Source organism: Pristiophorus japonicus, unplaced genomic scaffold (assembly GCF_044704955.1).
Source record: "Pristiophorus japonicus isolate sPriJap1 unplaced genomic scaffold, sPriJap1.hap1 HAP1_SCAFFOLD_281, whole genome shotgun sequence".
Taxonomy (NCBI): Eukaryota; Metazoa; Chordata; class Chondrichthyes; family Pristiophoridae; genus Pristiophorus; species Pristiophorus japonicus.
In genome coordinates this window covers 418,486-429,456 of record NW_027252571.1, presented here as the reverse complement: position 1 = coordinate 429,456, position 10,971 = coordinate 418,486, and the positions used below count along the sequence as shown (strand labels likewise).

The following is a 10,971-nucleotide window of genomic DNA, read 5'->3' as shown; positions in this document are numbered from 1 at the left end:
CTCACTCTCTCTCTCTCTCTCTCTTTCTCTGTCTCTCTCACTCTCTCTCTGTCTCTCTCTCTCTCTCTCTGTCTGTCTCTTTCTCCCCCTCTCTCTCTCTGTTTCTCTGTCTCTCTCTCCCCCTCTCTCTCTCTCTGTCTCTCTCTCTCTCTGTTTCCCTCTCTCTGTCTCTCTCTCTCTCTGTCTCTCTCCCCCTCTCTCTCTCTCTTTCTGTCTGTCTCTCTCTCTCTGTCTCTGTGTCTCTTTCTCTCCCTCTCTCTCACTCCCTCTCTCCCTGTCTCGCTCTCCCCCCCCTCTCTCTCTCCGTGTGTGTCTCTCTCTCTGTTTCCCTCTCTCTCCCTCTGACTCTTTCTCTGTCTCTCTCTCTCTCTGTCCCTGTCTCTCTCTCTCTGTCTCTCTGTCTCTCTCTCTCTCTCTCTGTCTGAAAATCTGTCTCTCTGTTGCTCTCTCTCTCTCCCTCTCCTCTCTCTCTCTCTGTCACTGTCTCCCTCTTTCTCTCTCTGTCTCCCTCTCCCCTCTCTCTCTCTGTTGCTCTCTCTCTCTCTCCCTCTCCCTCTCCCTCTCTCTCTCTCTGTCACTGTCTCCCTCTCTCTTTCTCTCTCTGTCTCCCTCTCCCTCTCTCTCTCTGCCTCCCCCTCTCGCTGTCTCCCTCTCTCCTCTCTCTCTGTTGCTCTCTCTCTCTCTCTCCCTCTCCTTCTCTCTTTCTCTCTCTGTCTCCCTCTCCCTCTCTCTCCCTTTCTCCCTTTCCCTCTCCCTTTCTCCCTCTCCCTCTCCCGCTCTCTCCCTCTCCCTCTCTCTCCCTCTCCCTCTCCCTCTCTCTCCCTCTCCTTCTCTCTTTCTCTCTCTGTCTCCCTCTCCCTCTCTCTCTGTTGTTCTCTCTCTCTCTCCCTCTTTCTCTCTCTGTCTCCCTCTCCCTCCCTCTCTGTTGCTCTCTCTCCCTCTCCCTCTCCCTCTCTCTCCCTCTCCTTCTCTCTTTCTCTCTCTGTCTCCCTCTCCCTCTCTCTCTGTTGTTCTCTCTCTCTCTCCCTCTTTCTTTCTCTGTCTCCCTCTCCCTCCCTCTCTGTTGCTCTCTCTCCCTCTCCCTCTCTCTCCCTCTCTCTCTCCCTTTCCCTCTCTCCCTCTCCCCCTGAGTGTATTGATGATGAATTCTCGCAGTATTCTCACAGCTCTGCCCATTGGATGTTTCAGGAAGGTATAAGTGCACAGTGTCTCGACACTGGGTGAACAACGATGTGGGAGAGACCATCCCGTACTGTGCCCCAGGTAAGGCCCCGCTGGCTGTTGGACTCTCGAGGTGCCCCAGGGTACATGGTCCCTGATACATGGACCCTTGCTCCCAACCTGCCATACTTGCAGTTTCTGGGTCAATATAGTCTGGTCCCTCAATCCATCCCTCCCTCCCTCCCTCCCTCCGTCCCTCTCTCCCTCCATTCCTCCCTCCATCCACCCATCCCTCCATCCCTCCCTCCCTCCCTCTGTCCCTCTCTCCACTCCTCCCTCCGTCCCTCTCTCCCTCCATTCCTCCCTCCATCCACCCATCCATCCCTCCCTCCTTCCCTCCTCCCTATCTCCCTCCCTCCTTCCATGACCCCTTCCCTCTCTTCCTCCCTCCATTATTCTCTCGCTCCCTCCCTCCTTCCCTCTCTCACTCCTCACTCCCTCCCTCTCTCCCTCTTTCACCCCTTCCCTCCCTCCCTCTCTCCCTCCTTCCCTCCTCCCTATCTCCCTCCCTCCTTCCCTCTCTCACTCCTCACTCCCTCCCTCTCTCCCTCTTTCGCCCCCTCCTTCCCTCCCTCCCTCTCTCCCTCCTTCCCTCCTCCCTATCTCCCTCCCTCCTTGCATCCCTCCTTCCCTCTCTTCCTCCCTCCATTATTCCCTCCCTCCCTCCCTCCCTCTCTCGCTCCCTCACTCCCTCCCTTCCTCTCTCGCTCCCTCCCTCTCTTCCTTCTTCCCTCCTTCCCTCCTCCCTATCACCCTCCCTCCTTGCATCCCTCCTTCCCTCTCTTCCTCCCTCCATTATTCCCTCCCTCCCTCCCTCTCTCGCTCCCTCACTCCCTCCCTCCCTCTCTCGCTCCCTCCCTCTCTTCCTTCTTCCCTCCCTCCCTCTCTCCCTCCCAACCTCTCTCTCCTTCCTTTCCTCCATCCCATCCTCCCTCCCTCCTTCCCTCCCTCTCTTCCTCGTTCCCACCCTCCCGCTCCCTCCCTCCCTCCTTCACTCCTTCCCTCTCTCCCTAATTCTCTCCATCCCTCCCTCCCTCTCTCCCTTCTTCACTCCCTTCACTCCTTCCCTCTCTCCCTAATTCTCTCCCTCCCTCCCGCCCTCTCTCCCTCTCTCCCTCCTTCACTCCTTCCCTCTCTCCCTAATTCTCTCCATCCCTCCCTCCCTCTCTCCCTTCTTCACTCCCTTCACTCCTTCCCTCTCTCCCTAATTCTCTCCCTCCCTCCCGCCCTCTCTCCCTCTCTCCCTCCTTCACTCCTTCCCTCTCTCCCTAATTCTCTCTCTCCCTCCCTCCCTCCCTCCTTGGCCCCTTTATCGCTCCCCCTTTTATTGTAATTCAGTTGTTAACCGGAACAGGGACATGATGATTTGCCTAACTGGTCCACTCTAGTATCTCCGTCCTCAACTTTACAGCACCTTCACTGACCTTGTGTCCCATTTCACGCCGATGAATTTGAGCCCAGTCCTTCTCTGCTCTAAGGTTTGCAGAAGACACAGTTACAAACCTCTTTGCATGTACAATATTCCCGAATTTCACTCCTGAAAGGTCTGGCTCTAATTGTTAGTCTATGCTCCCAAGTACTAGACTCCCCAACCAGTAGAAATAGTTTATCTCTGTCTCTGTCTACCCTATCTGTTCCCCTAACTATCTTCATACCTTCTACATTCCAGGGAGTAAAAGGTCAAAAAAAAAAGGTTCCCGAATGTCGCCTCTGTTTTTTTGGCGGTTATCTTCAATCTGTGTCCTTTTGGTTACGGACCCACCTCCCGCTGGAAACAGATTGTCCCTCTCTACTCCGGCAAAACCCTTCATCATTTTCAACATCTCAATTAAATCTCCCCTTAGCCGTCTCTGCTCCAAGGTCAACAACCCCAGCGTCTCTGGTCTCCCCACATCATTGAAGTTCCTCATCCCTTGGTAACCATTCACGTCAACCTCCTCCTGAACCTTCTCTGCTCTACGTAGAAACACAGAAAATAGGTGCAGGAGTAGGCCATTCGGCCCTTCGAGCCTGCACCGCCATTCAATAAGATCATGGCTGATCATTCACCTCAGTACCCCTTTCCTGCTTTCTCTCCATACCCCTTGATCCCTTTAGCCGTAAGGGCCACATCTAACTCCAACGAATATATCCAACGAACTGGCCTCAACAACTCTCTGCGGTAGAGAATTCCACAGGTTCACCACTCTCTGAGTGAAGAAGTTTCTCCTCATCTCGGTCCTAAATGGCTTACCCCTTATCCTTAGACTGTGACCCCTGGTTCTGGACTTCCCCAACATCGGGAACATTCTTCCTGCATCTAACCCTGTCCAATCCCCGTCAGAATTTTATATGTTTCTGTGAGATCCCCTCTCATTCTTCTAAATTCCAGTGAATATAAGCTTAATCGATCCAGTCTTTCTTCATATGTCAGTCCTGCCATCCCAGGAATCAGTCTGGTGAACCTTCGCTGCACTCCCTCAATAGCAAGAATGTCCTTCCTCAGATTAGGAGACCAAAACTGAACACAATACGCAAGGTGTGGCCTCACCAAGGCCCTGTACAACTGTAGTAAGGCCTCCCTGCTCCTATACACAAATCCTCTCGCTATGAAGGCCAACATGCCATTTGCCTTCTTCACCGCCTGCTGTACCTGCATGTCAACTTTCAATGACTGATGTAACATGACATCCAGGTCTCGTTGCACCTCCCCTTTTCCTAATCTGTCACCATTCAGATAATATTCTGCCTTCCTGTTTTTACCACGAAAGTGGATAACCTCACATTTATCCACATTTTACTGCATCTGCCATGCATTTGCCCACTCACCTAACCTGTCCAAGTCACCCTGCAGCCTCTTAGCATCCTCCTCACAGCTCACACCGCCACCCAGCTTAGTGTCATCTGCAAACTTGGAGATATTACATTCAATTACTTCGTCTAAATCATTGTAAAGAGCTGGGGTCCCAGCACTGAGCCCTGCGGTACCCCACTAGTCACTGCCTGCCATTCTGAAAAGGACCCGTTTATCCCGACTCTCTGCTTCCTGTCTGCCAACCAGTTCTCTATCCACGTCAGCACATTACCCCCAATACCATGTGCTTTAATTTTGCACATCAATCTCTTGTGTGGGACCTTGTCAAAAGCTTTTTGAAAGTCCAAATACACCACATCCACTGGTTCTCCCTTGTCCACTCTATTAGTTACATCCTCAAAAAATTCCAGAAGATTTGTCAACCATTCAGGTCAATCTCCGTGTAACCTTCTCAGCTCCAAGAAGGACAACCTGAGCCTCCGAGATCTCGGTGCTCCTCTGATTCTGCCCCCTTGAACACCCCCGATTTTAATCGTTCCACCATCAACGTCCGTGACTTCACGTACCCCTGGCCTAAGCTCTGGAATCACCTCCCTAATTATTACTGGGGGAGGGTGCGAGTTTAGGTGGGGTAGAGGAACAAAGGGATCTCGGAGAACAAACACACAAATCGCTAAAGGTTGCGACAGAGGTTAGCAAGGCCATCAAAAAAGCAAACCAAGAACTAGGGTTTATTTCTCGAGGTATAGAATTGAAAAGTAGGGAAGTTATGCTAAACCTGTCTCGAACCTTGGGTAGACCACACTTGGAGCACTGCGTGCAGTTCTGGTCGCCGTATTATAAGAAGGATATAGAGGCGCTGGAGAGGGTGTGGAGAAGATTTACAAGGATGATACCAGAAATGCGAGGGTGTACATATCAGGAAAGGATGAACAGGCTGGGTCTTATGAAAGGGTGACCTAATAGAGGTCTTTAAAATGAGGAAAGGTTTTGATCGAGTGGCTACAGAGAGAATGTTTCCACTTGTGGGGAAGAGCATAACCAGAGGCCATCAATATAAGATAGTCACCAAAAAAATCCAATAGGGGAATTCAGGAGAAACATCTTCACCCAGAGAGTGGTGAGAACGTGAACTGTCTCACCTCCTGACTCCCTCATCAGAACATAAGAAATAGGGGGCAGGGGCAGGCCATTCGGCCCCTCGAGCCTGCTCCGCCATTTATCAGATCATGGCTGATCCGATCATGGACTCAGCTCCACTTCCCCGCCTGCTCCCCATAACCCTTCACTCCCTTATCGCTCAAAAATCTGTCTATCTCCGCCTTGAATATATTCAATGACCCAGCCTCCACAGCTCTCTGGGGCAGAGAATTCCACAGATTTACAATCCTCTGAGAGGAGAAATTCCTCCTCATCTCAGTTTTAAATGGGCGGCCCCTTATTCTAAGACCATGCCCCCTAGTTCTAGTCTCCCCCATCAGTGGAAACATCCTCTCTGCATCCACCTTGTCGAGCCCCCTCATAATCTGATACGTTTCGATAAGATCACCTCTCATTCTTATGAACTTCAAATGAGTAGAGGCCCAACCTACTCAACCTTTCCTCATAAGTCAACCCCCTCATCTCCGGAATCAACCGAGTGAACCTTCTCTGAACTGCCACCAAAGCAAGTGTATCCTTTCGTAAATCTGGAAACCAAAACTGCACGCAGTACTCCAGGTGTGGCCTCACCAATACCCTGTATAACTGGAGCAAGACTTCCCTGCTTTTATACTCCATCCCCTTTGCAGTAAAGGCCAAGATACCATTGGCCTTCCTGATCACTTGCTGTACCTGCATACTAACCTTTTGTGTTTCATGCACAAGTACCCCCAGGTCCCGCTGTACTGCAGCACTTTGCAATCTTTCTCCATTTAAATAACAACTTGCTCTTTGATTTTTTTCTGCCAAAGTGCATGACCTCACACTTTCCAACATTATATTCCATCTGCCAAATTTTTGCCCACTCACTGAGCCTGTCTATGTCCTTTTGCAGATTTTTTGTGTCCTCCTCACACATTGCTTTTCCTCCCATCTTTGTATCGTCAGCAAACTTGGCTACGTGACACTCAGTCCCTTCTTCCAAGTCGTTAATATAGATTGTAAATAGTTGGGGTCCCAGCACTGATCCCTGCGGCACCCCACTAGTTACTGATTGCCAACCCGAGAATGAACCATTTATCCCGACTCTCTGTTTTCTGTTCGTTAGCCAATCCTCTATCCATGCTAATATATTACCCCCAACCCCGTGAAATTTTATCTTGTGCAGTAACCTTTTATGTGGCAACTTGTCAAATGTCTTCTGGAAATCCAAATACACCACATCTACTGGTTCCCCCTTATCCACCCTGTTCGTTACATCCTCAAAGAATTCCAGCAAATTTGTCAAACATGACTTCCCCTTCATAAATCCATGCTGACTCTGCCTGACCGAATTTTGCTTTTCCAAATGTCCTGCTGCTGTTTCTTTAATAATGGACTCCAACATCTTCCCAACCACAGATGTTGGACTAACTGGTCTGTAGTTTCCTGCTTTTTGTCTGCCTCATAAGTCAACCCTCTCATCTCTAGAATCAACCGAGTGAACCTTCTCTGAACTGCCTCCAATGCAAGTATATCCTTCCTTAAATACGGAGACCAAAACTGCACGCAGTACTCCAGGTGTGGCCTCACCAATACCCTGTACAGTTGTAGCAGGTCTTCTCTGCTTTTATACTCCATCCCCTTTGCAATAAAGGCCAACATTACATTGGCCTTCTTGATCACTTGCTGTACCTGCATACTAACTTTTTGTGTTTCATGCACAAGGACCCCCAGGTCCCGCTGTACTGCAGCACTTTGCAATTTTTCTCCATTTAAATAATAATTTGCTTTTCTATTATTTCTGCCAAAGTGGATCATTGATATATACCACAAAATGCAAGGGACCCAGTACTGTGCCCTGCAGATCCCCACAGAAAACAGCCTTCAACCATTACCATTTGCTTTCTGCCTCAGCCAATTTTGGATCCAACTTGCCACTTTGCCCTGGATCCCATGGGCTTTTACTTTCATGACCAGTCCACTATGTGGGACCTTATCGAAAGCCTTGCTAAAATCTATATATACTACATCTGGTGCACTGCCCTCATCGAGCCTCTTTGTTACCTCCTCCAAAAAGTGAATCAAGTTAGTCAGGCACAACCTTCCCTTAACAAATCCATGCTGACTGTCCTTGATTAATCCATGTCTTTCCAAATGAAGATTTATCCTGTCCCTCAGGATTTTTCCCAATAATTTTCCCGCCACGGAGGTTAGGCCGACTGGCCTGTAACTACTCGACCTTTCCTATTCTCCCTTTTTAAACAAAGGTACAATATTAACAGTCCTCCAGTCCTCTGTAGCCAGAGAGGATTGGAAAATGATGGTCAGAGCCTCTGCTATTTCCTCTTTTGCTTCGCTTAACTGTCTGGGATACATTTCATCCGGGCCTGGGGATTTATCCACTGTCAAAGCTGTTAAGCCCCTTAATACTTCCGATGTTCATCTCGTCTAATATTTCACACTCCTCCTCCCTCATTGCAAAGTCTGCATCGCCCCTTCTCCTTTGTGAAAACAGATGCAAAGTATTCATTAAGAATCATACCCGCATCTTCTGCCCCCCCCCCACACAGATTTCCTTTATGGTCTCGAATAGATCCCACTCTTCCTCTGGTTGTCCTCTTGCTCTTAATGTAATTATAAAATAAATACATGACCAGTCTGCCCTCTGGGAGCTTATCAAAAGCCGTGCTAAAATCTCGATATACCACATCGGGCGCACTGCCCTCATCGAGCCTCCTTTGTTACCTCCTCCAAAAGTTCACTCAAGTGAGTCAGACACGATCTTCCCGCAACAAATCTGCCCTGCTCTTGTATTCCACGCCGATAAATGCTCTCCCGGTTTTTCAGTTTGCGGGAAGCCTGAGAATTCGGTGACCAGCGGGGCGACTGGGCGGATCTTCGGTGGTCTGAAGGCGCCTGCTGGCAGCTTCCCCTGGCAGGTCTACCTGCACTCCCCCCAAGGATATCGGGCGGGCGCGATCCTGATCGACCACCGGTGGGTGATGACGGCAGCCCATGTGTTCTACCCCAAGGGGGAGCAGCGTCCGACGCAGGAGAAGATGCTGAGCTTCAAGGTCTTCATGGGGGACAACGACTTGGAGGACCTGATAAACATGTCGCCGGTGTCGATGAAGCGAGTCTACCTTCACCCGGGCTTCAGCGGTGACTCAGCCCAGTACCGCGATGACCTGGCGCTGATTGAGCTGCGGTGGCCGGTTCGGTTGACGGCAGACGTGGCTCCAATCTGCCTGCCCCCGGCCGGCTTGCCGGCCCTGTACCGCCCGGGCTTGCTGGGCTACGTGGCGGGCTGGGGGGTGACCCAGGACCGCCTGCTCCTGAACCAGCTGCACTACGTGGGCCTGCCCATGGCGGACCAGGACAGGTGCGCCGCCTCCCTGCGGCGAGCGCAGGGAGGCGGTGCTGGGGCGGGAGGCGAGGATCTGGTGCTGACAGCGGGCATGTTCTGCGCCGGCACGGGGCTGGGCGAGACCGACTCCTGCCAGGGCGACAGCGGCGGGGCCTATGCCGTCCACCGGCGGGACGAGGACACGTGGTACGTGACGGGCATCGTCTCCTGGGGGCTGGGCTGCGGGCGCAACGCCACGTACGGGGTCTACACCAGGGTGACGCAGTACCTCCAGTGGATCAATCGCACCATGGCCAGCGGAGATCCTCCCCACCCCCTGCCGTAACGCGCGCGCGCGGGCTCACGGGCCTTCGGGGCACGCAGCGCTGACGAGCATCTCAGCCACTCGCCGCGCTTGTCCGCGGGGCTAAATAAAACCCCGCTCCGCTGGGCCCAGCTCATCCACCGCCCGGTATGCAGCCGTGGGCCCAGTGCATGAACTGGTAATGTGTAACGTGATTGTTAAACCTTTCGCCAATAAACCAACTCGCTCTTAAAAGCAACGTGTAGCTTGTCAATTCTTAAGCAAAGTGCATGAGACACAAAAGGTTAGTCTGCAGGTACAGCAAGTGATCAGGAAGGCCAATGGTATCTTGGCCTTTTTTTGCAAAGGGGATGGAGTATAAAAGCAGGGAAGTCTTGCTCCAGTTATACAGGGTATTGGTGAGGCCACACCTGGAGTACGACGTGCAGTTTTGGTCTCCGTGTTTACGAAAGGAGATACTTGCTTTGGAGGCAGTTCAGAGAAGGTTCACTCGGTTGGTTCCGGGGATGAGGGGGTTGACTTATGAGGAAAGGTTGAGGAGGTTGGGCCTCTACTCATTGGAATTCAGAAGAATGAGAGGTGATCTTATGGAAACGTATCAGATTATGAGGGGGCTCGACAAGGTGGATGCAGAGAGGATGTTCCCACTGATGGGGGAGACTAGAACTAGGGGGCATGGTCTTAGAATAAGGGGCCGCCCATTTAAAACTGAGATGAGGAGGAATTTCTTCTCTCAGAGGGTTGTAAATCTGTGGAATTCGCTGCCTCAGAGAGCTGTGGGAGCCGGGACATTGAATATATTTAAGACAGAGATTGACAGTTTCTTAAATGCTGAGGGGTTATGGGGAGCGGGCAGGGAAGTGGAGCTGAGTCCATGATCGGATCAGCCATGATTGTATTAAATGGCAGAGCAGGCTCGAGGGGCCGAATGGCCGATTCCTGCTCCGATATCTTATGTTCTTATTGGTTGTCATCTTCCAAAATTCTATAGATTATGGAACAGTTCCTGCAGACTGGAGGGTGGCAAATGTATTTAAAAAAGGAGGGGGAGAGAAAACAGGGAACTAGAGACCGGTTAGCCTAACATCAGTAGTAGGGAAATTGCTTGAGTCTGTTATAAAGGATGTGATAACGGCACACTTAGATAATATCAACGGGATTAAACAAAGCCAACATGGATTTATGAAAGGAAAATCGTGTTTGACAAACCTACTGGAGTTTTTTTGAGGATGTAACTGATAGAGTAGATAAGGGGGAACCAGTGGATGTAGTGTATTTGGATTTTCAGAAGGCCTTTGATAAAGTCCCACATAAGAGGTTAGTGAGCAAAATTAAAGCACATAGGATTGCGGGTAATGTATTGGCATGGATTGAAAATTGGTTAACTGACAGGAAACAGAGAGTAGGAATAAACGGGTCTTTTTCGGGGTGTCGGGCAGTGACTAGTGGGGTACCACGGGGATCAGTGCTGGGGCCGCAGCTATTCACAATATATATAAATGATTTGGCTAAGGGAACCAAATGTAATATTTCCAAGTTTGCTGACGGCACAAAACTAGGTGGGTTTGTGGGTTGTGAGGAGGATGCAAGGCGATTTAGATCGGTCGAGTGAGTGGGCAAACACATGGCAGATGCAGTGGATACATGTGAAGTTATCCACTTTGGTCGGAAAAACATAAGGACAAAGTATTATTTAAATGGTGACGGCTTGGGAAGTGTGGATGTACAGAGGGACCTGGGTGTCCTTGTACACCAGTCATTGAAAGCCAACATGCAGGTGTAGCAAGCAGTTAGGGAGGCAAATGGTACGTTGGTCTTCATTGCAAGAGGGTTTGTGCACAGGAGCCAGGATGTCTTACTGCAGTTATACAGGGCCTTGGTGAGACCACACCTGGAGTATTGTGAGCAGTTCTGGTCTCCTTATCTAAGGAAGGATACACTTGCCACAGAGGGAGTGCAGCGAAGGTTCACCAGACTGATTCCTGGGATGGCAGGACTGTGGTATGAGGAGAGATTGGGTCGACTGGGCCTGTACTCACTGGAGTTTAGAAGAATGAGAGGGGACCTCATTGAAAGGTATAAAATTCTGACGGGGTTGGACAGACTGGATGTGGGGAGGGTGTTTCCCGGGGCTGGGAAGTCTAGAACAAGGGGTCACACAGT

At 50.7% G+C, this 10,971-nt stretch overlaps 1 protein-coding gene across 1 annotated transcript in view; it reads left to right on the top strand.

Moving 5' to 3' along the window:
* Positions 1-8,829, top strand: part of LOC139247679 (complement C1r-A subcomponent-like) — a 27,008-nt gene extending 18,179 nt beyond the window's left edge. The window contains exons 8-9 of the mRNA XM_070871762.1: positions 1,167-1,263; positions 7,985-8,829. Of these exons, the coding sequence (XP_070727863.1) occupies positions 1,167-1,263; positions 7,985-8,829 (942 nt within the window). The remainder of the gene's footprint in view (positions 1-1,166; positions 1,264-7,984) is intronic.
* The last annotated feature ends 2,142 nt before the right edge of the window (positions 8,830-10,971 follow it).